The 26,968-nt window shown below is 53.8% G+C and overlaps 1 protein-coding gene across 1 annotated transcript in view; it reads right to left on the bottom strand.

Annotated features, from left to right (window-relative positions):
• KIRREL3 (kirre like nephrin family adhesion molecule 3) overlaps window positions 1-26,968 on the bottom strand; it is a 340,186-nt gene that overhangs the window by 14,739 nt on the left and 298,479 nt on the right. The window contains 6 exon segments of the mRNA XM_055819503.1: window positions 1,503-1,538; window positions 2,699-2,897; window positions 2,999-3,099; window positions 8,802-8,928; window positions 11,724-11,851; window positions 12,259-12,407. Coding sequence (XP_055675478.1) covers window positions 1,503-1,538; window positions 2,699-2,897; window positions 2,999-3,099; window positions 8,802-8,928; window positions 11,724-11,851; window positions 12,259-12,407 — 740 coding nt within the window.

Raw genomic sequence — 26,968 nt, 5'->3', positions numbered from 1 at the left:
GACCGGGGGAGTCATAATTCCATCAGCATCTTCCCCATGTAGTCAGCAAAGGATTTCTTCAACGTTATCTAATCCCAGCTGGCACAGGGGAGTTATAAAGCCACTTCATGCTACCCTTTAGCGGTGGCCATGGGGCATCATCGGTCCTGAGCCCTACTCTGAGAACTGCAGGGTGATCAGAAAAAGGTGCTGGTTGAGTTCAGCTTCTTCCACTCATGCTTGATCTAAAAAGAGCCTTTAATCTTCCCCGCTTAGCTTGCTGTTTCAAGCGATTCGGTTAGTGGTTTATGCTGATGCTTTTCGGTTTCCAGCTTCCTCATGCATTTTCTGCTGGGGTTTGCTAGTCCCTTGATGCGTCACTTGTCACCCAAGCTAGGCCACCGGTGACGTGACTCACGTGGCACTGAGCAGATCGCAAAACCTGCCGAGTGCACGAATTCCCCTGGGGTCTCTAATGAAAAGTCAAGTCCCACATGCCCCGCAGCCTCGAGCCGGAGCTCAGGTCGCAGATGCTGGAGCTGGTTCGGGCTGCACCAAGGAGCTCATCCTGAAACCAGCATCCTCCAGCACACCAGCTAAGCCCCAGCAGGAAGAAACTGGGATTTTCTTCTCTGGATGTCTTGAGGCCACCTGCTAGGCAGCACTCCTGCCAATGGGGTAACTCATCGTGGGATTTTTTTTCAGCTCTCCCAGGGGAATGTGGAGCAAAAGGGTGAGAAGACAGGAGCCTGGAGTCCCTGGGAGTGCTTACTGGCTTATTGGAGGAGCGGGATCTGCAATGCAGAACTCAGCAAGAAGCAGGTAGTGATGGTGGTGAAGATGATGGAGAATCATGCAGGGAATGGGGTGGGGAAAGTGCCGGGGGCTCTTCTGGGCTGAAGAGAAAGCTAACAGCAAAAGGGCAGTGACAGGAACCAGCGGCTGGGATGGTGAAACTGCATCCTGAAGGCAAGGGCGAGCTGAGGAGGAGCAGTTTGCTGGCTACGTGCTCCCTCACGCACCCTGCTCTGGTGCAGCGGACAAGGAAGGCACAAGGGCAGCACATCCCACAGCATCTGCCCGAAAATCCATTCAGCCCTGCTCTGGCTGCAATGGATGCTGGCTAGCACTCTCCCAAGATGCTGAGACAAGCTGATGTCTGCAAATAACCCTGGAAACCTGTGTTCTCCCTCTTTTCTGCCTCGTAAGAGCACTTCAGTGGTCCCTTTCGCAGCACTTTGAAGCGCGGCGGCGGCGTATCATCCCCCTCTCGGTGGCTGGGGAGCTGGGGCACAGAAAGGCGGTGTGGGTTTGCAGAGCGGGTCGGTGGCAGAGCGGAGACAGGAGCGCTCCAGCTTCCCAGCCCCTGTCCCCATCCCTGCCCTGCAGCTTTCCTACGCCCCTTCTGCCCTGCCCTGCCTGCCCTGCCAGAATGCTGCGGGCCAGGATAAGGACGCCGGGTCCTCAGGTGTGGTAATGGCTGGGGACAATTCACATTCACCGTCAGCTCATGATTTCCATACCTGCTTGAATACCAGCTCCTGATTTCATTTCCGTACCTGTTTGAAAATAAAGCAAGTGTCCACAGCCTTGCACAGCCCAAGCGCACATGTCAGCCTTCCTGAGCACTCAGCCCTCTGCTCCGCTTTCTGCTCCGAGCGCGGGGATGCCCCCGTGAAGGGGACGTCCTCTGCCACCTACGGCATCCTCAGCCACCCTGTGGCATCCCCCTGTCCAAGGCAGGGATGTCCCCTCGCATCACCTAGCCAGGGATGCTCAGATCTGAGATGCGGAGCCGGCTGCGGACTTGGATGCTGTGTCGCCGGCTCCGACCCGGCTCGGCTGCCCGGCCACCCTCTGCCGGGACCCAGGGCTTGCTGCTGAGTGCTCCCGCTGACTGGCAGACGACCTGGAAAAACCACTGGCTCTGTTTGCATTGGAAGAAGCCCAAGGCTAATTTTAAGGGGTTCATTTAGCTCTGATTTAATCTGGATGGCAGCCTTGCCTATAAATCACGGCTTAATGAGAACAATCCACCTGCCTGCCCTGGCATTTAATAAAATAGAAGGGAACTGGAGTTCCTCCAGGAGCTAAGCGTTGCTCACAAAGGCCATCTCCCTCCCCTGCTATGGAGAGCCCTAAGAGTGGAAATCCCCTGGCCAGACCCTGAGAATTTCTCGAGGTGCCTTGGAGGCTGGGTGGGCAAGCCCAGCCCTGCAAAACACGTGCTGCTGTAGCGGCTGGTGGCCGGGATGGAGGGTTGCCACCAGCCCAAACGCCTTCCTCCTGCTCAACCCCATCACCGCGGAGCAGCGGGGTCTGGTAGGAGCAGCTGGTCCTGTTTCTCCAAGGCTATAAATAATCCTCCAGCCTGTGGCAGTGGTATCACCTTGTGCTGTGGGACAAGGAGTGGAGGGTGCAGGGTCGGCCCGTGCCCTCCAACTTCAGCAGGACAGGCAAAATTGGGCAATACCGTCTCAAGCAGAGACTTGGCAGGGCTTGTCCCACCTCCTGACCCTCTGCCAGGTACCCTAAGGATGCAACCCTACAGCTAGCACGGCTGGAGCACTTTCACCATCCTTCCTATTTTCCTCTTTGACATCCCAAGAGCTTTTCCGAGCACCTCCTGCCTCTCACAGCATCTCCCCGCTCTTACAGCCCGGCCAGCTGCTAATTCCCGCTGCTCAACAGCCCCCACTGGCTCCGCAGGGATGCCCACCTTGCTCTTTGAGCCGGATGATCTCCGTGTCGGAGCCGAAGCTGTTCCAGGCGGTGCAGTTATAAATGGTTTGGAAATCAGCCCGGACGATGTTGCTGATGGTCAGTGTGGAGATGACACCCTCATCCGTGCTGACGGTCTCCACCGTGTAGCGCCCGGAGGTCCCAGACTCCAGGACGTTCTCCTTCCAGGACCAAGCCTGCCAAGCAAGAGAGGGGTCAGCCTGGGGCAGGTTTGCCCACCGTAGGGCACCCTAAAGGTGTACAAGGCGCCCACCGTTTCCCATGGGATGCTACTCACAATTCGGTCTGGCGGCGGGGTGCTGCGGATGAAGCACTTGATCTGCCCTTTCTGGCCGTGCAGGGCGTGCTGCGTCTGGGTGCTGGAGATGATGGGTGGCCCTGCAAGAGAGAGGAGAGGGCTGCTGGCACCTGGCACGGCTGGCTGCCATGCGAGGCTCTGGCGGTGCTGGGGAGGCTGTTAGCAGAGCTGTGGAGGGACGTCGGGGTTCCTCTTTGAGGGGAGGGATGGAGAAGCATTCCCTCACCTCCTCTGATGCAGAAGGACGCAGAGCAGGGGCTTTGCTTTAAGGCTCTGCTGGTTTTCTGCCCCCACAAAGCACCAGGGTGTCCCCATCTCTCCTCTCCCATCCCCGGCACTAGATGGTGACCGCACCATCCCGTGGAAACCTCCCTGGTGAACCTGGCCTCTGAGAAGGGCTTTTTGCTCCAGAAGCAAAGCAAGAACCCAACACACCTGGTCTTCTTCTGTGCTCTCCCAGATTTGCTAAATCACCATTACACTAATTGCTCCCAGGAGCTTAACGAAGCAGTAGGAGGGCAGAAAGAGGCACTGACAAGCAGCTGCTACCCGCAAGCCACAATCAGTGACCTGCAACCAGCCTGCCCAATATGGTGGAGAAATTTCTGTTGGAAAAACCTTGGGAGCCCATCAGCTGGGCTCTCCTGCACCATTTGGATGGCAAAAGGAGCCCAGCCTGGCTGGGAAAGGCTCTCCCTGAGCAATACGAGGCCAAACATATCACCTGAGGGACTTGTGAAGGGAAATGTCCCTGTCCTGCCTTGGTGGACCATCCTGAAGACAAGGATGGGAGAAAAGGGGTTGGAGAGGAGAGCTTGGTGGGATCCCTGTACCCCCAGTTCTTCCAACAGCCCTGCAGGAGCGATCTCCCGCTAGAGGAGAGGATCACCCCAAGGGAGCAGCACAAGAGCTGGGATCCTAATTGCTGTTTAGTAGCCTCCTTAATTAAAGCAGATTTGCATTTCTATGAGTGGCTTGTTGCTAGCAGAAAAGAAAACAGCAACAAGCTGAGCTGCAGGCAGGCAGCGGGATGCAGGGAGAGGGAGGAGGCAGGGGCCAGCAAAGCCCCCCTGCCCCAGCTCGGCTATTTTGGATGTTCACTCTGGGTTGTCACTTGGTTTTGAGTTTGTCACTGGGTTTGTCAGAAAATACAGCCTTGTCATCACCCCCACCCATGCACACGGGTCCAGAGGGATGTGCAAACGCGCTGCAACCATCAGCAGGCTCCGCGCTGGCCGTGCAACGTGTGAGAGCTGCAAGGAGTCGCTACGAGAGGCCACGATACCGCTGGGGACAACCTCAGCTGGGACTGGAGCCCAGGTCCCTGGGAGGGTGGGAGTGGGAGAGCTTGCTGTGCTCATCCTTTCCCACATCTAACCATCCTTTGTGGGTTTGAGAATGTTTTCCCATTCCCCACCCCTGCCCCTGCAGCTTAAAGGATGTGTTCCTTTAAGGAAAGTCTCAAGGATTTGGGGTAAAGTGGGGAGAAGCAGATTCACCTGGATGTTCCCTGACTGACTCTCCTCCAAACCACTCATTTATGAATTTGCAGAATGCACCAAAATGTACCGAAATGCCACAGTTTTCACTCTGTGCATTCACACAGGGAGTCGCCTATCGAAATGATCCCAGTCACACCTCCCTGCAGCAAACCTTCACGCTCCCCAACCACTTGCCACCATGACAGAGCCCTATCCTTCCTTCCCGATGGTGTTCCGAGGGGAGATGCATGAAAAAGCAGCTCAGCGAAGCACTGACCAGACATACGGGTCTGGCAGCGCAGGAAATTACTGCGGGAAGTGAGCCGCCGTCAAAATTGTGCGTAAAGGAGAAGGTCAGGGCTTGTTTTGGTGTAATGGTCATAGCTGCACATGGGTGGAAAACATCGTGCCCCTTTTTATTGGAAAAAAGACAAAAAAAGTAGACACGTTGTTGTGGTTTGCTGTCCAAACGCTCTTCCAGATGTTCTAGGCACGCTCCCAAGGTGTGCGTTCTCATTTATCCATCGCTGAAAGCCCATCTTGCACACGCGCTGGCCATGGTCTTGGGGGAGTCCGGCTGATTCCTGGCTTTTCTTCCTTTCAGGAGGATGCAAGCAGCACCTGGCCTTCGTGAACATGCCCGAGGTGGCAACGTCAGCTAGCCTTGGCCTCGGCTCCCCACGCCTGCTGCAAGACCAGAACCCTGCCAACAGCCAAGCGGGATGGGCAGATGGCCCTGCACATGGGATGTGGCTTTTTCCTTCCGGATGGGACACGTGGTGGGGACCTATTTGGTCTCATCATCCTCCAAGAGTGGCCCAAGTCATGCAGGATGAGCATCGCAGCTCACGTGCTGGGTGATCATACTGCTCGCCTGCCCTGCCCACTGATGAACCCAAAGCCAACAGAGGCAAGAGCAGTGATGGGATCCATAGGCCAGGCTTAAATAACAATAATAATAATAAAAAAAGCCATCTTCTTTCTATTTCAAGGGTTGTATGTTACTTATAAATTCTGGAAGCACTCCAAGACTGGGTGACGCTAGAGAAAAATGGCTTAATAATCATTAAAAGGATCATTTTTCCCAAGGCGGGTGGATTTTAAATGGCACAAATGCCAACGGCTTTGGGGTTTATTATTGCTGTAGGAGTTCAGAGTCGAAGGCTTATCATCATGATAATAGCATATGACTAAAGACCATTTGTGAGATGAACATGCCCAGAAATAATAGCATGAAGTTGCAGCCTCTTCACATTTGGGGCCGGCGTTTGATTCTCCACCAGGCTCTGGCTCCTTATGAAAGCTGCCAATCTCCGGCTTGGCATTCAGCGCTAAGTGTGAGACAGCCCACAGGCAGGAAAAAGGCTTTAAACAATGTTGCTATGGATATAAATGATGGAGCTATTGGTTGCGGTTATTTTTAGCGCTCCGGTGCCAATTTATTTGTGCGGTCCTGGCGGCTCACACAAAAGAGAAGGCAGCTCGCTGACTTTGGGAGCCTTGGAGGAATGAAAGGATGGCCTCGGCTTCTCCAGCCTGCTGAACCTTTCCTCCCCGCGTTGGCAATGGCTTGGCAGGAGAGTTTGGTTTAACTCCTTCCTTCCTGTAGAAGCTGGCTGGTGCTGCCTGGTATGGTGAGGGACCACCCCGAGGTGGTGGGGACACGCTCGGTGAAGCCCCCAGTGTCTGCAGCATGAGCTGAAGGGCCACCACCACGTGCTCCTGACTGGCAGGTCGGTCCTTGCTCCACTCCCAGCTCTCCAGCAGGCTTGGCTTGCTTGTTGGAGTGAATCCCAGGCAAACAAAAAGCCTGAACAGAATTGTCCAGCCCTTCTAACAAAACTTTTCTTGCAGAGCAAGGGGTGGTCCCTGCTCAGCAGCCCCTGCCGAGCCCGGATGGTGCATGGGGAGAGCACATCGCAGGCAATCCTGCTGGGAAGGTCATCTTGGGATGCTTCTCCTGCCGGGCTGGGAGCTGTAACCAGGCTTGCGTGCAGTCAGGAGCATCCGGAGGCTTTGGCTCGTGCAGGGGCTGTAAATCCAACTGCTGCTGATTTATGATGGCACCAACGGTTCCTCGCTGCCTTCTTGCCGCTGCTGCTCTGGCCCTGCCAAACGCTGCTCGTTTGCATAATCCTCCTTCCCATTAACCAGACTCTGAATCATATCTGCTGCCTTTCAGGCTGGTGGCCCCGTGCTCTGGCACGGGGACGGGCTGCTCTCTGCAGGCACAGACCTGGCTGGCAAGGCTGCTGGCGGGGAGGGCAGGAGGATGCTCTCCCACCCCAGCATCTTGCTTCCATGATTTCAGACAGTTGGGAGAGTGGATGGGCTCTACAGGTGGGATTGCAGCTCATACTGGCTCAGATGAAGACCCCTGCGTTGGGGTGTCCATCTTGGTGGGATGGATCAGCCCCTCTGAAGCCCACGTGCGCTGATCACAGCCTGTGCAGCCAGCCCAGAAAAGACACTTCTAAACGCCTAATTTTACTGTGACGAATCCCAGCCCACGGAGAAAGGCACCTGGTAATACCAAGACAATTGTATCACCCTCTGGATTTAAAATCACTTGAAAATATGAAGCGTTCAACTTCCCTCTCAAATTACAGTAGAAAAGACTTTCAGCAGAATTCATTAGCTGGATTAGATACACCACGCTGTGCTCCGGAGCCGGGTGCAGGATGGGCTCCCCAAGCCCTGGTGCTCAGCAGTTGTTGGACCCAGGGATGCTGTTCTGGGGCTTGCCTGCCTTGGCTCTCCTAGCTTGGAGGGTCAGGAGACCACCTCGATGGAGGTGTGGGATTCTCCCTTGGTGTAGGGTCCAGCTCCCGTGCTGGCTCATCCCAGCGTTGCTACCTTGGAGTTGCACCAAACTGCAGCAGTGGAGCCCCCCAGCCAGCAGCACATCCTAGTGGGATGGGATGCAGCAGGCAGCTGGCTCCCGGGAGATGCTCAAAAGCTGAGCAGCGAACCTCAGGGCACGGATTTCATGTGCTCCCCCATCAGCTCTGCGAGGTGAAAAGCTCAGCGGCGTGAGCTGCAAAGCTCCAGAGAGCAACTTTTCCATGTGCACGCTCCGAACGGCCCCCAGCCTGCCGAGTGCTTTGCTCTCTGCTCCAGGCAGCCGTGTGCCTGGTAGGTGTCAGGAAAGGAGCAGGTTCTTTGTTTGTGCTAATTTGTTGCTTTGTTTTCCACCAGCTAGTTTAATTGTAATTAAAACCCAGCAGCTGCCAGGGAAGGAGCGTGCAGGCTCCGAGGAGCTGAGCTGAAGTCAAGGGAGCGGTTGGTTTTCAGTCCCCTGCTGCGTTGCCCTTGGCTTCCCTTCCTGGCGGTACAGAATTGTAGAACAGTTTGGGTTGGAAGGGACATTTAAAGGTCACCTAGTCCAAGCCCCCGGCGATGAACAGGGCCATCTTCAACTAGATCAGGTTGCTCAGAGCCCCATCCAACCTGACCTTGAATGCTTCCAGGGATGGGGCATCTACCCACCTGCATTATCTTCATTTATAATTAACGCTTGCTGCCACCTGTGTTGTTTCCCTGCTCATTTCCTCCTCTTTGTGACAGCGAGGGGACACTGAAGCCTGCCACAGTTTGTCATGCAGGTGAGAGACAATGCAAAATTCATACTCTGTTTACACTATCTGCAGTCCACCTGGCTCTTTCCCTTCCGTGTTTAGGCTGAGAGTTGTTACCAGCTGCTGCGGGGTCCTGGCCAGGTCATCATTAAATTCCAGGGCTCCGGAGTGCTTCCCAGCTCCTGAGCTTGGGTGTGGGGCTGGGCCACATCCTGACACTGTGCTGGGTGAGCCCCCAGCAGCCATGGAGGAGCTATATAGCCCTGCTGCCTCTCACAGGTATCCTCACGTGGGCTCTGAAAGAGCGATTAGGCTGCTGCTCTCGGATCCAGGCTCAATTCCCAGCTCTCTGGCTGTACAACAGAGACAACAGTGCTCTCCAACCTTGCAAGGGTTTTGCAAGATAAATCTATTAAAGATTTAAAGACGCCAGCTCCCAACTACTCAACAAACCCCTGTTGATAATAAGGAACCACGCGGGCCTTAGATAATGTTGGGTTGGTCTTTTTTTGCTTTTAACCCATGCATCTCTAGGCAAATGAGTGCAAAATCCAATTTACTCCTATTGCCTGCAGGGCAGGACCCTCCCTGATCCAGCTGTGGGTGGGATTTGCTCTGAAAGCAAATATCCAAGGAGATATTTCGGCAGCGTGAGGTGTCAGAGCAACAGGACTAAAGCACTGCGACGGCAGGACAGAACAGCGATAGGAAAGCGAGAGGTACCGTTGACGGTGAGCGTCACCTCCCGTTCCCCCGCACCGACTCGCGGCACCACGGCTCGGCACACGTATTTCCCAGCATCTTCCTGGCGGACAGATTTCAGGGTCAGCTTGTTCTCATTGCTCAGGACCTGGAAAAGAGGAGGGGGTTGCTTTCAGGGGGGGTGTGTGATGAGAGACTGAACAAGAGACACGTGTTACAAGCTCCAGAGCAACCCAGAAATAAACAAGTGGATGAGCCCAAAGTCTTAGATGGCATGGGAATACCACTTACCGCTGTTAACCACAGAATAAAAAAATGACCCAGTTTGTGTGTGTGTGTAAAATACAAGTCCTGTTCCTATTCATCTGAATTTTTACCAAGTCCAGTGTTGCAAGAAATTCAAGATGCAAGAGAAAAAATGATGGTGGCTGCAATGACACAGCTCCCTTGCAACCTGGCGCAGAAAAGCCTTGGAGAGAACCACGCTCCACACTTGCATTTCCACATTCGTGGGGGCAGGGGAGGCTGCCAGGATTGACTCAGGGATTTCAGGCCCAGAAGTGGTGGGAGACCAACTTGGAGAGCGGGCAGACCGCTGGGAACCGGGTCTGGATAGCCGGGGAAATCCCAGCCGCTTTTGGTAAGCCCTCCCTACTGCGGCGCGGCTACTAACTACGCTGCCCTCCTGCCCCAGCAGTGCAATTAGCAGCTTTATTAAACCTTCAAAATTGCTGAAGCAGAGGGATGTGGCCGAGGCTGTCAGCAGAATCCCAGCACTGGTGGTATTTAAAAAAACCCGTGGCAAGTCTAAAACAAAGAGTGGTTTTTGGAGCAATGCGTTTCTGCGCTGGAAATGCGTGTCGGGGGGCTGATTCCTGCTGGTTGCCCTCGGCTCTCTCCCCCAGGATTTTGCAGGCTGGGGCCACCCCACACCTCTTCTCCTTCCCACAGCTGATATATCCGGGAATTAGTGCCCATGTAAAGCCTGGACACGGATCTGGGTCTCCCTGTAGCAAGAAGATGGGGGGTCTCACCCCTACCCTGGCACGAAGCAGAGGCACGGAGTTTCAGATCCCTTTTAAACCCGCTGGTTTAGCATCAATTACAAAGACATCCAGGCAAATGCCTCTGCTTACTTGTTCTCACCTGCTCCTCGGTCTCTGATTTGTTTCCTTCTGGGAAAGCAGGAGGAAAAGCGGCAATCCTGTGGGACCCTGACCTGGCTCTGAAAGCGGAGGGGCTGGCAACAAAGCAGCCCTGACCCCGCATCCCACTGGGACGGCTGGGCGCTGATGGCTTTCCAAAGCAGCATCCCCTTGCTGGCATCCCCCTGGGAGGATGGATGCAGCTCTGCTGACCCAAGCCAAGCATCTCTGCTGGGTTAAACCGGCCGGTGGGGCTGTCCTGAGCCCAGGGATGCTCCCAGCCAGCACGAGTCAGCCAGAGGGAGCCAAATGAAAAGGGAGAAGGCTGCTCTGCTCTGCTTGCCTGCTGCCCGCTAGCCGAGGCGAGCCGTGATGCTTGTGGACATCATGGACCGTGAGGGTCAGAAGCCCTCATCCTCCCTGTGCACGGCTCCTTTCAGCCGCCCTGCACACTCCAGTGGTTTTGAGAAAATGAAATAGCAGTCTATGGTGTGAAAGCGTTGCCTGGAACGATAATAACCCTGAGAAACAACAACTGCAGCCGTGGGATGGGAAACCACCCAGGGATTATTGACCCACTGGGATTCCTTAGCGGGTTCGAGCCATCAGCTCTCCCGAGTCTATAATTATGTCCCAGGAGATGGCCTGCGCCGAGGTCATTATGGCTGGGACAAAACACCCCAGCAGTTAATGGCTCAGCGTGCGCTCCCCTCCTCCGTGTCTGCCTGGGGAGCAGAGGTGAGGATCGCGGCTCGGATGGCTCAGCTCGCTCCTGGGAGAGTCCAGCTCCCCAGTAATGCCCAGCCTCAAGCGACTTCAGGCCACGTCTGCCCAGATCAAGCTGAAAGATGCTTTTCAAACCCAAACCTGCGTGTGCCTTCCGCACCAGTTTCACGTCTCAGCCCTCCTTTAGCTTGACATGGCTTGGCTCAGCCCTCCTGTGTGTAAAGAGGGGATCAGGGTGTCTCGTGCCTCCCTGGGCTGACTGAGCCATGATTATTTGCAAAGCTCCTTACCCTTTCCAGGAGAAAAGAGATGTGGAGAAGTCTGCGAGGCCAGACCCAGGGTCCCCCCACCTTGAGCAGGCTCCAGCCCGCAGCGGAGGCGAGCTGGAGTGAAGGTGCTGGGATGCGAGCTCACATCCTGGAGGCCAGAAAAGCCCATCCCAGCATGGACCACACACAGGCAATTTGCAGCAGAGCTACCCATCGGCGAGAGGTTAAGTGATGCTCTGGCCTCTGTTCATCCCCGAAGCCCATCATCATGGGAATCAATTCTCCCTCTATTAGCACTGCTTTGCAAACGTCTCCTGTGGGCAGGAGCTGCGTGTGCTCTGGATGATGGCTCTGCTAGGGCTCGACAAGGCAGTGGGGGGACAACCTGCTGCCTCGGTTCCTCCACGGCACTGACAGCACTGATTTTTGGCAGTCTCATTTCCCCTTTGCCTCTCCCAAATGGGACTCCAGCTAGCACACAGCTCCATTTTCCAGCCTGCCATCCCAATGCCTGGATGCAACACGCACTTCCATCCAAAATATGACAAAGGCGATAAAGCCTTTGCTGCTTAACGCACTTCTCTGGGCTAAGTGGGGACAGTCACCGCAGCCTGGTGGACCTGCAGCCTGGGAGCCACGGCTCTGCAATGCCACGTTGTCCCCTGCATCTGGAGGAGCCTCGTAGGTCCAGCATCTGTCCATCCAGGAGCTCCCAGCCCACAGGTTTTGCTCCATGGAGAGCATCATGCAGCAGCTCACGCCCTGAACGTGCCCTTCCCCACTAGCCCAGCAGCGATTCTTACCACGCCTGAGCCTCGCTTCATCCAGACGATGGTGAGAGATGGGTTCCCAGTCCAGGCACAGTTGAAGACCGCGTCTGAGCCCAGGTCAACGAGGAGGGACTGTGGTTCTGTTGCCATCCTGGGTCCAACTGCACAGCGGAGACTGGAGTTACTCCCAGTGATGGGCTGTGTCAACCAGAAACCCTCAAACCAAAGACACCACCTTGTCAGAGGGAGCAGCGGTAGCTCTTGATGGACCTATGGGTCCCAGCCATGGAAGACCCCCAAATAAAGAAAAGCCTGAGGCAGGTGCCTGCTGCAGAATGACCAGGTCCCCAAGGACAGCCACCATGAGCTGTGTGCTCCTAAAGCCGGAGGAAATCATGGGTCTCACCATCAGAGCACTCACAGAGGCTGAGCTACAAGAGAGCCCAGCAGGTCCTGGTCACCCTGGGCAAGTCAGATCTAGCCACGTCCCCTTTCCACTCCTTTCCAGCAGCTCTGCTGGCCTTGCTTAGCCCTGGGAAGCCAGCCTCAAGCTGACACGTTTACTCACAGTAGACGTCCACGGTCCTGCTGATGTTTGTGCTGCCCAGCGCATTGGTGACCTCGCAGGAGACGGGCTCAAAGAAGAAGGTGTGGTCCACAATGGTTTCGTAGAAGTCACCGGATGCTTCTTTTATAACCTGGCCTTTTTTTGCCCACCTGTTGAAGAAGAAAGAGCATCACCGTGGTGCTGTTTTGTGTCACTTGCCATTGACGTGCGTGCGATGGTGGAGACTGCCACCCCAGGGGCATAGTGCTGGGGGGGTGGCACACCACAGGGTGCCTGCTGCTGCCCTTGACTTTGGGAGGGACATGCACTTGTCCTCAGCATCGTCTGCTTCCCCAGGGATGCAGGGATTATAACCACAGGCTTTGGAGAGGAGACATCAAAGTGATGGGGACGTATACCCCTAGTGAAACCTTGCCAAAATAAACCAAACCTGCTATTTCCCTGTGAAAGCCTGGGATTGTGGGGGGTGGTGGTGGTGGAAGACCTCAGTGACAGGAGGGAGGCGACATGGAGAGCCTCTGCTGATGCGGAACCACCACAGTGCCAGGAGAGCAGCCCCTTTCTGAATGCCTGCTGGTCCTTCCACATCAAAACCACTAGAAACCTTTTCGGCTCCCCCCCGCCTCCCCTGCCCAACTTTCACCCTTTTCTTCTTTTTTTTTTTTTTCTTCTTTTTCTTTTTTTTCTTCTTTTTCTTTTTTTTTTTTTTCCCCAATCAGAAAGAACTTTATCCCTTTAAGGCAGCTGAAATAACATCACCCTGAAAAGCCAAGCTGGCATTTGCAACACTGCAACTTGCAAATTGTCTTGGAGAACAAGCTGTCAACTCAGCACTTGAATTAAGCCGCTGTTTGCCAAACAATGAGCAAATGTGACCTAATGGGGCACCATCTGGCAACCTGCCACTCTGGAACGGGTGGGAAAGACAGGAGATGCTGTCAGGCGGTGTGAAACTCCAGCCGCTCTTTGGGGGAAAGGAAAGAAAGCACAGGCAGCAGCCTGGGGCGGGTGGGGGGGAAATAGACAAAAATCCCCCCCCTCCCTCCCCACAACTGACAGGGAAATTAGAGGGAAGAGGATTTCCCTGAGGCTTCTCTGCTCCTGTTGTCTTGGGGCTGCTGCCCTCCTCCATGCTGGATGGGTTGGGATGTTTGGGTTGAGGAAAGATGCAGGCACTGGGTGCTGGATTTGCGCTGGAGAGATGAGCCACGGAGGCTGCTTCCCACGTGGGGTCGGTGGGGTGGTTTTGGGAAAGCTGTCCCCTTCCAGGAGAACAGCATCTGCTCACGGTCCTCCCATGGATCTCCTGCTCCTGCCTTTATTTCTCACCCCCACCGCTCTGCTATGGGTTCCCCTTGGTTTAATGCCAGATCCTGCTGCCCTAAAAGCAACGAAGGATGACTGGGGCTACAGCGAACTCATTCAGAGGGTCTGCAGGCACAGGAGGCTTCTCCAAGTGCCTCCATAGGGCTGGAGCAAGAGCGAAATGCCCATCCCCAGCAGGCTGGGAAACACTCTGACAGCGCTGCTAGAGCCAATTCCCCTGGCGCCCGCTAACATGAACCTAACTGAATCAGGACAGCTGACCTGGGAGGCTTCACCCACCATCTGATGACACAAGCGTTTTGAAAGAGATGTATTAGCGGTACAGATGTGAGCTGATTTGTATGCACTTGTCTGCTCTCGCAGTTCATTTATCTTTGCACCTCTAACAGATGCTGACTGGCCACTTCAGCTTCCTTTCCCTCCCTTCCTCCCCGGACTCCCCCTTCAATAATTAATCAGGAGACGCCGCTTTTATTCCTAGGGCTGCGCTTGGTGTGTCAATGAGGGAGGTGCCTCGTATGGAAAAACGAGCACAAGCGACGCCTTCCAGGTGCTCCTCCGAAGGACTGAATGGTCCGTGATGCTTTGGTGATGCCTTTCTCCTTCCACAGGGAACTGCAACCCAAGCCAAGGGGCTTGGAAGAGGTCAGCCAGCAAGACTCACCTCAGCATCTTTCTTCCCGGCTTCCTGATGGGATCTGCCTTGCCCTGCTGCCTCCTTGCCGCAGGAATGACACTGCCCATCACAGACAGCAACTGCCAGCACCCTGGCAGCAGCTTGGCCCTTGGGGATGCTCCTTGCTCCCTGGGCTGTGGCAGGAGAGAGCTGGGGGCATGTGGCAGAGCTCGGACATCTCATCCCTGAAGCTTTGCACAGGTTGTGGGGTGGAGGAGACACATCCTCGTTGCCTCCTGAAGCCACAGCTCAGCAAGTTCTGATGAAAGAAAGCAAGGAAAGAAAGTAGAGAGCTACAGGGACAGGGCGACTCCAGCCGGTGAACGTGGCAACACCCTGTGCTTTTTGCCAGGAGTATTCCTGCTCTGTTAAGCTCCTTTGGCAACTCTGTCCCCATAAAGGCTCCAAGCCACGAGCGGATTTCCAGCCTCTGAAGGGTCTCATCCTGCTGCTCAGGTGCTCAAAGGAGGCACCAGCCACATGAAGACGCTTCCTTGCAGCAGGAATGGGACGGGGTGAGCCCGGCACCAAAACCCTGGGGGAACCCGGTGCTTCTCTTGTGCCTGCCACTTTCCTGGTTATTTTGCACAAAACCACCTTCCCTGCTCCTCAAAGGACAAGAAAGAGGTTTCAAAATGAGGATAAAAGTGACTTGTGAGCTCCCTGGGTCATGCCCTTGCAGACTGCCTGCAGCTCCTGCTCCCAGCGGGGATGTGGAGGGCTCAGGGCTTGGAAACCAGCTGGACCAGTGCCTGGAGGTGGGCTCCAGATCCTCCTGAACCTTGCAAAGGAAAGCGAAACGGAGGTCAAGGTTTCCGAGAGTTGTTTGACTTTGCAGCAGCTTGGGAAAACAGACCCCAACAACCGTGGCACGGCGCTTTATCTGTTTGTTCAAAACCCATCGCTTCCGCAAAACTGGATTTCCTGAGTGCAGAGATGTGTCACAAACAGCAATTTTTTGTGCTTCAGCAGAGATCAAGGTTCTTGCTCCAGTTTTCCAAGGCTTAACACTGCTAAATCAATGTGGCTGAACAAGCAGTATAGATCTTTTATAATGTCAAATTGGTTTTTAATAACGACAGCTGATAACCCTCTTGTAAAGCTTCCCGTGATGTGCTCGTGGACAGCCAGAAGGCAAGTTACTCAAGTTTTTAACAAGCCCATAACATGCCTTCCTCACCTATTAACCTTTCAGTAATTATTTATAAACAGAATATGAATAAAACCGAGCTGAGCAGATGCGGAGGATGCTCCTGCAGCCCCAGCCACCACCTCCACCGCTTTGGCTCTTCATGATTTCTTCCTCATGTCTCACCAGCCTTATTACATCCAGCCTGGCTCCCAGCCAGCGCTCCTTGTCCTACCACCCTTGAGAGCAGGGGCTTCTTTCATTTATATTGTTACCTTGAAGGTATTTATAGATCGCAAACGTGTCGCCCAGGGTCTTTTCCAGACTATATAAATTTACCTCCTCTAGTCTCTCCTCGTATGACTTAGCTGCTAACTCACCCATCATTTTTTTTTGCTGCTGGTTTTCCACCGAAGCCAAAGCATATTGCAGGGGCTGCAGGGACAGGTCTGTGCAGGGGGAGCACAGCATCGCCGTGCCCCCCTCCCCATGCTGAGCCTGCCCCAGGAGAGGGGCGAGGGTCTTCCCTTGGGGATCCTGCCCAAAGGATCTCTCCCTGTGATTCCCTCGGAGTCTCCATGCTGAAGGTTAGCAGGGCAGAGGGGATGCCAGGGGACCCGTGCCAGCCTCCTGCGCTCCTTGGATGGTCCCTACAGGGTGACAGTGGCAGCATCGCCATGAAGTGCCTTCACTGCCTGCTCTCTACCACCGACAGGCACCTTCTCAGGATCCAGCTCCAAATTCACCACCTCTCCCCACTATCCCACGTCATATGGCCAATGCAGGCCCAGCATCCGTCTGCTGCTGTCCCTCAGCCCCTCCGGCTCGGCACATTTGCTCATCTTCCCTTCTCTCCACCCAGCTCCATCTCTGGCTGCTTCCCCAGACGCGCATTTCTTCCCTTCTGAGCTGCGTTTCATTTTGTGATTTCCTTTCCCATATTTCTAACCTGCCCTTGGTTTCCTCTGGCCTCTCTGGAGGGACTGCCCGATGCCTCCCCATTCAGTATCTTCTGGAAATTGCATCGGCCCAGGTGATGGAGGAAAACAAATTTCAACCAGGAAACGGGTATTTTGATCTGAACTTCAAAGGGGTTATTATAGACAGCACTGAAAAGCCAGCGATTAAAGAATGAAAAAACCAACTCAACCTGTACTGGGTCCTTTTAACACTTGATAAGAGGGAGGAGGGGACTCTTCCAAGGAGATGCTCTCCAGGGAAGTAGCAGCTTTCTGCTCCATTGATTGCTTCCCAGTAAGAGTACACGCAAGCAAATAAGAAAGGACAGTGTGGGATACGCCAGCTCACAAGCAACGTCGCGGCTTTGTCTTGCTTTCCAGATGTCAGTGTTTCTTCAGTGACCTGCTCTGGTTTTTCCGATGGAAACCTGCTGGAAACCAGGATGAAGCTTCCTCCCAGGGTCTCAGTGGCAGATGCTCAGCCAGGTCTCCTTCTGCACAAGGGCTTTTTACCCAGCAGCTCCATCCCTTCTCCCCAGGGATCCTGTTTCTGGCTGGGCTTCCAGGCTCGCAGAGCCCATGCAGAGCTAACTGCAACAAGAGCATAACCCACCTTGTAGAGCATCGGTACATAGAGGAGCATCGCTAGCAAGCACTTCATCTGTCTGAGTGCTGCCCAAGACTGCTGTAACAAATAAATTCCTCTGTCTGCGGTACAAGGACTTGTAATTCTTCAACAAACAGCCTGCGTGAACAAGCTATTTACTTTACAGCCCTGGAAAGGCTGTAGGGCTCGTATGTACTCTTCTTTATAAAGCTCCTCACCAGGCCACGGCTCTCTCCAGCATCTCCCAGTGGCACAGGAACAACTGGAGGGCATCACAAGTGCCCACCCCCCCAGCACAGGCGTGCTGGGGCTCGCTGAACTCTACCATGTCCCCTCAAGCACTACTTAAATCCATCCTGCACTACCTAAATCTATCCTGCAGGCTCCTAGGGAGGTTTTTTTTGCAGTTGCCAGCAGCACGCGTGCTCCTTGAACCAGACCTCCCGGCAGATTGGCTGTATAACCCAGGGAAGTGGAGTGTATCGTAATTTTTAATTAACAATGCAAAAAAAAAAAAAAGTGGTTGCTTGCCATATAAATTGTGTTTACTAAGAATGACTTAAAATAGATAAATATTTTCTTGGACGCATTTTAATTGCTTAATAAAAGTACCAAGAACACCCACAAATACCTTAAATAAATGCATGGCTCAGGGAGTGAATTAATTAACATTTCATTCCTGGGAATGGCTATTAATTGCTACAAATTGCTCAGAGAATGGCTTTTGTTGCTTTATTACCAGCAGTACCTTCAACTCCTAGTGCCGTAGTGTGGCAGTCCCCTCTCATCCTCAGACAAGAGCTGTCCCCGTGTGTGACGGCTGCCAGCAGGATGCTGCCAGCACCACCCTGCATCCCTCTGCTGCCCCCGTATCTCTGGCATCCTCCACACAGAGGAGCTGATGGAGAAGGATGGTGTTTCATGGATGATGTGCTGGCATCCCTTGGAGGCCCGAGGTGGCCAAGGACAGTGGATGGCTTGTGCTGGCAGCTCCACGTTTGCAGAGCATCTCTCGTGTGGGACAGTCTTGTGAGACAGGACTGAGCAAGCAACAGAGCCCGAGCGGTGTCACCCTACCCCACTGCGTGGCTCTGGCGTGATGCATTGTCCAAATTATTTCTTTATTAAGAGTAAATTTCCATAAGGGAGATCTATGGGGTTACTCCTCCTGTTGGCTCCCTCCCTAATGAAGATGTGTGGGTCCTCTGAGGTTTCTCAGCTGCATGTCTGCTGTCCTCCCTCCGTGCCGAAGCTGTAAGTTCATTTATCAGGCAGGGCAGGCAATAGGTAAACTCTCCACCATCTAAAGGATGAAGCTGAGCCTTCCAGCTTGGGGTTCAATCAAGTTCAGGAGGGCAGGGTGCGGAGCAAAGCGCTGAGCATCCTCACTGATGGCTGGATGGCCCTTGAGCAGGCGGGTGGGGGGAGCAAAGATGATGGCACCCACCATACTCAAGGGAAGGCTTCCAAGCCTCCAGCTCCCGTCCTGACAAACCTCCATCCATGCACGGCTGCTGCAGCCATGGCCTCTTCCCAAACCTCTCCGTCCTGGCATCTCGGCTCCATCACAAAGTGAACCCCAGGTCCTAAGGGTGGCGATGCTGCACCTTGGAGCAGAGATGCCAGCTTTGCTCATCTCCTCCTGACTATTTTTTTTTTTTATGTCCCCTTGTGGCTTTTCTTCAGAAACAAACAAAGAGCGAGAAAGACCGCAACCTTTTCCAAATTGCAAGAGTTCAGATTTGAATCTCTGACAAGGACATGTTTGGTGCCTGATTGCGCTCGCTCCGATGCACCAGTTGCTGCTACTGGGTTTTGATTGTTTTTAAACACTCTGGGGATTTGATGATAATAATAACACCTTGCTGTGCAGGAGAAAACTCTGGCTTGATTTCCTCTCTAATCTCAGCTTTGGCGTTCCCCCCTCCCCCGCCAAGCCAGGAGGCCAGCAATGAGCCTGATTGCTCATCAGCCCGCAGGCTTTAAGGGGGGTGCCTGTCCTCAGTGCACAGGTTTTCATCTCCTCCTTGCCATCAGCAGGTCCCATGGGTGGGAAAAATCAGTGAGGGCTACTTCGAGCTCCCCAAACCACACCTGAAGGTGTGCAATGGGAATCCAGCTCTCCGGAGAGCATCGGAGTACTGGAGCAGGGATGGGCAGGAATGCCCTGGGGTGAGGTTTGTGCTGCCCATGGCACAGGAGCTTGGAAGAACCGGGCTGAGAAGGTTTCTCTCTCCCAGACGGCGCAATTAAAGCCGTGTCACTGGTACAGCCTGTACGAGCCGCGGTTCATTTTTGGTGAGAAAACAATCAAAATAGCCTTTTGCTTAGCACAATGATCAGAACAAATTGGCCGCAGGAGCAGAGAGGAAGAAGCAAACAAAGCTGTTAGCTTGTCAATGACTTGACTGATCAACCGTTGTAAATAGTTAAAGCTGGCTGACGAGCCGTGCAAATAATCAATGGCGTCATGTTACGCACCGCAGCCCCGGGACCGGCAGGACTGGGGTTTGCAGCTGGTGCTGCGTGGAGCTCTGTGCAAGGTGGCCACAGACCCCAGGGGTGGCTTGGCCAGGGGATGGGGAGGAATAATACCTGCCCCATGCACGTGCATCCCATGCTGGACCACCTGCCCAGCTTGCTGATATCCTCCTGGCGAGGAGGATTAGGGATGCTGGCTTTTGCAATGGGGAGGTGTTGGCCAAAGTACAGCCCCCCCATGCCCCCCAGCTGCTCCCTGCACAAGGGGCTGGTAAGGATGCTCATCCCATGCTGGGCCACCTGCACAGCTTGTCGATATCGCTCCTGGCGAGGAGGACTAGGGATGCTGGCTTTTGCAACGGGGAGGTGTTGGCCAAAGTACAGCCCCCCCATGCCCCCCGCACAAGGTCCAAGTAGGGGTGCTCATCCCTCATCCCATGCTGGACCACCTGCCCAGCTTGCCGATCCTCCTGGCGAGGAGGACTAGGGATGCTGGCTTTTGCAACAGGGAGGTGTTGGCCAAAGTACAGCCCCACGTGCCCCCCGGCTGCTCCCCGCACAAGGGGCTGGTGAGGATGCTCACCCCCCTGGAAGGAAAGAGGAGACACGCTGATGGAAAAGCCATTACTATTTCAAAGGAAAAGCACAAAACTTCATGGGCTAGGTGATTCCTTCTGCAAATGGAGCTGTTTTCTTGACAGATCAAAACAAAATGCAGACGCTTTAGACCTGGCGCTCTATTAATCCTGCTGTTTAACCCCCCCCTCCTCCTCCACCCCCTCACATGAGAGGGCTGTGCACCAGTCCTGTCCCCACTAATGCCTCTTTGGGCACTTCTCTTGCCACGACAGATGCTTTTGTGTCCCTCTCCTTTCACAAGTCCACCCTCTTTTGCAGTAACTCCTCTCCCCTCCTTAAGTCCTTGGCCCCAGAGTCACGGGATCATGTGAAAATTTTCCTTTTTTTTTTCCCCAAGTAAAATTACGAATGCTACATTCCTGATTTTTCTAGGTGCACTGGAAGTTTAAAACCATTCAGACGGGTCTGAAGAAGCAGGCTACAACAGCCAGCTGCCAAAACTGCTTATCCTGAGGAAATACTGGGGATGTGAGTCATCCCCTAGAGCTGGATGAGCTTGGAGGTGTCACTTCTCCCGTGGGGATTTTACCCCTTCGGCAGCGATGCTGCATTTCATTTCTCCTGCCTACATCGTCTTGACTTATCCCACCACACAATAGACATGACTAATAGTTTCACTATTATTTCTTGCGCGGATCGGGTAATCCAATTTCATCACGTGGGTTGTGTTTCCTCAAATCATTTAATGGCATTAGGCCTTTCTGGGGTCTTTCTACCCCACTCCACCCCCATAGCAGAATTTCTTTAGCCAGATTTATGGATGCTGGCATGTCGAAGCGCTAATTCTCCGCTGTGTTTATCCTCCTGCTTAATGCAGAGTGAATCCGGGCTGTGAAGCTGTTTGAACTCGCCTTTCCCTCTGCTACAGCTCTTATTTTTCACCTAAAAATAATCAGCTGTGCTTGTGCCTTTTGCAACTTTACACCTCGACGTGCAGTTTGCAGAAAAAAACCACCCAACCAAACAGCGGTAAATGGAGACAGCAAACCCCAGCTCTTCATCAGCATGAGAAACCTGCTGCCAGAGGGATCTGGAAGCTGGTGGTGGGCTGGGACTGCACGTTTCAGATCACTGAAGCTCCCAAATCTACAGGCTTCAGGGCAGAAATGATGGGCACGGTGGGCGTTCAGGCATGGCCAGAGGGCTGTGGGGTGGTGGGGGCTTTTCCAAGGGTTTGCTCATTCCTGGGTGACTCCTAAAGCTCCTCCGAGGTTTTGACCTGGGCTTGATTTTGGGATGTTTGCAAGGGCTTGGTGTTTTGATCTCTGATGGCTTCAGCAGGCACCAGGCTGACCTTGGACGGACCTCGGGGTGGTTTGTATTAACTCTTTGAGAACCAACCTTGGATGTGCCAAACTGCCACGCAACGCTCGCCGCTTTGGACACAGCCTGAGGCAGCTCCCTCCGGCTTTCCAGCCCCAGCTCTGCCCAAACTCACCGCGTCCTCCTCAAGCCCTTCCCTCCCCCTGAAGCTGCTGTTGCCATCCCAGCGTTTTTAGGCTCTATCTGTCTGCATTTTGGCACGTCCTCAGGTTGGTGTGAAGCACAGCTCCTTCTCTGGCAGGTTCCTTGGCCGGTCCTGCCAGAAGAGTTAATTATTCAGGGCAGAACTGTGTCTAGATCAAATGATTCGGGTTAGGATTATCAATGGAGGCCACTGTGCTTGCAGACGTGCACCCCAGGTGGAGGCGGGCTGAGTCCTAATTATGTGGGAATCTTCTTGCAGAAGATGCCAAGGGCAGCGATTTCTGTGTAATGCAACACGGGGTCCTGCTGGCTGAACTGTGAGTCACTGGGGGATCTGGCAATTCATAAGGAGGAATAATAAATGACATACCCCCAGATGCAGTCCCTCCACGCTAACACGAATACGCCGGCAACAGAAAAGGTGAAGCAGAATAAAATCACAAGTTCACCAAAAGATCTGTTCGTCTTTTCGGCACGAAATTCAGCCATCCATCAATCCAGCCATCCCTCCCTCCCTCCCCAAACTCAAGGAACTCAAGTCACTATTCCTGGCCAAGCCTCTTGCATCCCCTGAGGCCACCCTGGCCACAACGCTGCTCTTCTCAGCCACATCGTGAGAAAAGAATCGAACGGGGCTGCACACTGGTTCCACACTGACCTGTAAGAGCTTTGAGATTATCTATCAACTTCTGTATAAAACGACAAGAAACAGCATTTTTTCCCCCCCAAAAAAAAAAAAAAGTCTCCAAAAGTAAAAACCATTAAGTCCTTAATTACACACTTCAATAGCAAAGCGGAGCTGAGCAATGAGCATCGCTTGATGCTTTACAGACAAATGGTCTCCTAATCCAGAGACAACAGCTTGTGTTTCTCCTCTGCTTTAATATTTGCCAACAGCTTCCAAGGAGATTGCATAGGAAGAGAAACCCAAGGATAACTTTGAGACTTGAAATTAACAGAGTTACTCTGTGATCTGATGCTGGAGGAGACCAGAATCCCTTCCAAGCCTTTCTGGGATGGGCTTTGCCAGGCTGGGTGCTGTCTACACCACACAAGTAGCCAAGACACCTTCAGAGCAGGCAGAGAGGAGGCTCAGGATGCCCAGCACGTCCTCGCCACAGCTACCAACGTCACCCAGGTTCATGGAGGAAAGGCTTCCCTGCTAGAAACTGCCCCAGCCCAGCCTCTGCCAACTTCTCCCTTGCCTTCCCCTAGATGTGCTGCTTCCCAAGGAATCCTGCCTGACCTCCCAGCTGAGCAAGCCTGGGCGACGCTGGCCCGAGCTCAGCAGCGGATCCGCACACCAACACGTGGCAGGATGAGCCCTCCAACCGCCAGTGCCCAACACCAGTCCTGTGTACTGGGGAAATCGCCAGGACGCGTGTTCCTGGAGGGCAAGCGGGACCCAAGGGGTTGATTTGGGGATGCCAAGTGTCCGCTGGGATTTCCTGTGCTCATGCCATGCACGCTGGCCAACATTTTGTAGCTGTCCCGGCAGTTCTTTCAAGCAGAGACATTTCCAAGGAGGCTGCTTGGGGAAGGAGTCACATGGACAAGAACCGATGCCGACTGCAATCACCAAATCATTGCTTGTTCACCGGAGTGGAGGCGCCGTCAGGGAGAGAAGCAGATGCTGACAACTTTGTCCTGCATTTAAACCCCACTCTAGCCCCTGAAAACTGCAATAAAGGAGCAAACCGGGAATCTAGAAGTGAAATCCTTTAGCAAAGCATCTGCGGGACTGAGGTGGGTGCAACCCCTGTGGGTGCAACCCCCCTCCCCATCCTGGGTGCTCCTTGCACACTCCTCATCATCGCACCTGGCTTGGCCCTGGTCACGTCACCCACCCTCTGGCATGAAAGCAGGAAAAGCTCAAACAGAGCTGAAGGCCTCTTAAATCAATGTCTCTCCCGACTCAGAAGCTGTAAGAGGATTCATTATTTATATCGCAGAAACACAAAAGCTTAGCATATTTTAAGCTGTCTGAAACGACTTCAAGGCAATTCTTCCCCTCTCTTTTTTTTTTTTTTTTTTTTAACAAAACACATTGAGATGTCTCTGAATCGAGAGGTGGGAGGAAACTCCCTTTTCCTTCCCAAAGAGAAAATAAAATGGAGGGATTGAGGGAGAGAAAATAAAACCTGCTGTGATCCAGCTTGGGATCACCAAGGAATGCCCATTGGGGGATGCTTGGGATCACCAAGGAATGCCCATTGGGGGATGCTCCCCATGCGATGCTGGCATAAGCCTTCAACCCTTCAATCAACCCTTCAACCCCTGCACGACTCTTTCCTGACATCACGTGGAGGTTTTGGTAGTAGGAGAGGTGAAGGAGGCATCTCTGCTGCTTCACAAGCGCAAATTCACGCAGCTGTATCCTTCAGAGGCAGCAGGAGGGGAGGTGCTGAGTGCCGGGTGTCTTTTTTTTTTCCCTCCTTCTCCCCCTTTTTACATTTTCGATTTAGTCACAGCATCTCTAATTTCCTTAGATCTGAAGCCACCTCGTGAGACTGGAAGGGAATGATATAGAAGAAAGATGAGGGGGGAAAAAAACGGCAGTAATCTTGTAAAAGTCAGTTTTGAAAAATCAATTTTCTTGTGTGACAAGATTTGCTTAAGGCTTTTCGTTCTGTGAAATCAGCCCATCATCCTGCGGGAACGCATGAAGGAAGTGGCAAGTGTGGTTTGGAATAACTTAGATTAAAGACTGTTAAATTAGGCTTGAAAAGCTGCCCCCTCTCCTTGCAAAGAGAGAGGAGATCTGGCCAGAGGAGTCGATGATGCTCCCTTCCCAGTCACCTTCCCGGTCTCCAGGAGCCTGTCTTGAAGGAGAGGTGACCAAGGAGGCTGGGAAAACCCAACCCTCCGATCTCTCCGAACCCCACGGCTGTTTAAAAGTGTTTGCAGCTGCACCTGGTAGCAAACCGTGAGGTCTTTGCTAGCACCCAGCGATGGGGCTGCACCGTTTGTTGGAACCAAGATGCTTCGGAGACACGTTCGCTCTGCTGTTGGGATGCGCGCGAGCAGAGGCTGAGGGACTTGTGAGGCTGGTGGCTCCTGCCCAAGGGGATGCTGGTGGTCCTGGCCGGGATGGGGATGGCCACAGCCGTGGTGCACCCCACATGTCCTGAAACATGACAGCAAAACGCTGCTGCCATCCTGCTCCACTGGAGAGGCTCCATCCAACGCAGCAGCTTGGCCCGGCTGCTTCACCACTCGTTTAATTTGGTGCCTTTAATCATTTCCACACCAGGGAGCGGTCCTCAGGATTACAAAGCGCTTCCCCCCTCCCCTGCCTTTCCCACCCCCACCCCCCCCTTTTGCAGCCATCAGCCTCTCTATGCTCTCTCCTAATTAGTTCCAGCTGCCTCCGAACATCTCCCACCCACTTGTTCCCACTACCCTGACAAGCCAGGGAATGGGAAGATGAATCTCCCCACCCTCGCACCTCTGTGAGCCGAGGGAGGCTCTCCCAACCCCGTCTTCCCCGGCTCACCTGGAGCCAGCGGAGCCCCTCCGGCAGCCCAGCCTCGCTTCCCAGCTGCAGGGATTTCTGTGCCTTTTATTTTACTTTTTTCTCTTTTTATTTAAAGCCTGTCTTTCCCCCTCCGCCTGCCACCCAGGCACACTCTGCTCCTTGTCAGAGGGAGCTGGCAGATGGGGCTGATGCATCACGAAGGAGATCTGAAGAATTCATTTCCCGTTTTTTTTTTTTTTTTTTTTTTTTTCTTTCCCCAGCTTTCATTTTCACTTCAGAGCAAAGGTCCAGTTGTCTGGGAGGAAGCTACAAAGACAAACCCAGGCAGGAAAACAGAGATAGTCAGGAAAAATGTTACAGTGCCGATAACTTGAGACCTCTGTGTGCTTTGCATTCATTTCAACTCCCGCTTTAGCTGCATTTTGCTATGTCTATAAATTAGATTTATGCCGTCGCTGCTGTGAAATGCCTGCGGGCCCCTTCCCTGCTCCGGTTTCTCCTGCCTCCCGTGCCGAGTTTGGCTGCGGGAGGCAGCGGGAGAGGCGACAGCCCTGCCGAGGGATGGCATATGGCCTCGGAGCGTCCTGCCGCTGGACAGACGGCAGCCTCGGCCGTCGGAGGAGCGGGGAGCAGATGGGACCCGGGGGGAGGAAGGCGGCCAACCCAAGGAGGAGAGCCTGCACGCTGATGTAAACCAGCACTTGCCCCAAGATGGACTACAGGAGCGAGCTGGTTCGTGGGGGAGAGGTGCTCAGCGTGCCAAGAGATGGCTGCAAACCCAGAGTGACCGTTCCACCTGAAGATGCTGAGAAGCCTCTTGCCTGGACCAGATGCTTGCTCCCCACACCATCCCTCCTGGCTTGCAGGGGCTCCTGAGGCTCTGCAGGACCATGTGGGGCCACCCCGGGTCCCCTCGCTGTCCCCAGCAGAGATATCCGTGTATTTTTCCCCTGTGAGCGTGACCTGGAGCCGGATGGATGTGGGGGAGCGTGCCCCTACACCCACGGACTTCACACCTTGTCTGCAGTCGCTGGCTGCTCTGCAGTGTGTTTCAAATCCTTGACAGTCCCTTTTAAATATTAATAGAGATGTGATTGTAATTTAATAAGAGCTTAATATTGCAGATCCCCCTTCCTCGGCAGAGGCTGCTGGGGAGACAAAAAATGTGCCAATTAGGTAGTGGTCTCGGTGATCAGAAGCTCTGGGGAACGCGGGGTACAGGGGGGATGCTCACTTTTATTCTGGGCCTTTCATGAAAGGGCAGAAGAAAGCAAGCAACACAGCAAACACACCAACTCCCAGGAGACATTTTTCAAAGCCGTCTGAATTTCCTATTAAAATATATTCCAGTCTTACAGTGCCAGAAGAGGGAAAATGGCCACTGCTGCGGCTTGGCGGCAGGCAGTGCCAGGCATGCCCATGAAATGGATCATTTGCCACTTCTCTGTCCAAAGTTGCCAATGAAACGCATTGCCCTGGATCTCTGCATCAGCTCCCCACGACTCAGCAATCCCTTCTGGCCTTCACAGCCTACGGATCTGTGAGCATACCCTGCAGCAGATAAACGTGCCAACCCTGGTGTCACGGAAGAGCATTAAACTCCGAACACATCCTCCCCTGGCCTTTCACCTGGGAGCAGAGATGCTGTGTGCATCCAGAAGCCCAGCAGACCAAGCGAAGGAGCTATGGACACCTAACTGGAAGAGAGACTCCCAGTGCCAGGGGTGATTTTTCCTTCTGCTCAATGGTCCTGGCAGCAGGAAACCATTCCCAAGATTCTTCCCCCCCCAAGACCCAAATTCCTTGACTCTACAGATGAAGCATGTGGCTTCATCCTGATCAGATGGAACAGGGTGCATCCATCCACCAGCCCAGCTCTCCTCACTGCCTGGACATGGGGGCTGAATCCTGCTGCAGATGCATCCCTGAAGGCAGCCCTCTGGCATGG

The sequence above is a fragment of the Falco peregrinus genome, chromosome 15, assembly GCF_023634155.1.
Source record: "Falco peregrinus isolate bFalPer1 chromosome 15, bFalPer1.pri, whole genome shotgun sequence".
Lineage (NCBI taxonomy): Eukaryota > Metazoa > Chordata > Aves > Falconiformes > Falconidae > Falco > Falco peregrinus.
The sequence above is the reverse complement of the archived record's forward strand: the minus strand, read 5'-3'. Positions and strand labels throughout refer to the sequence as shown.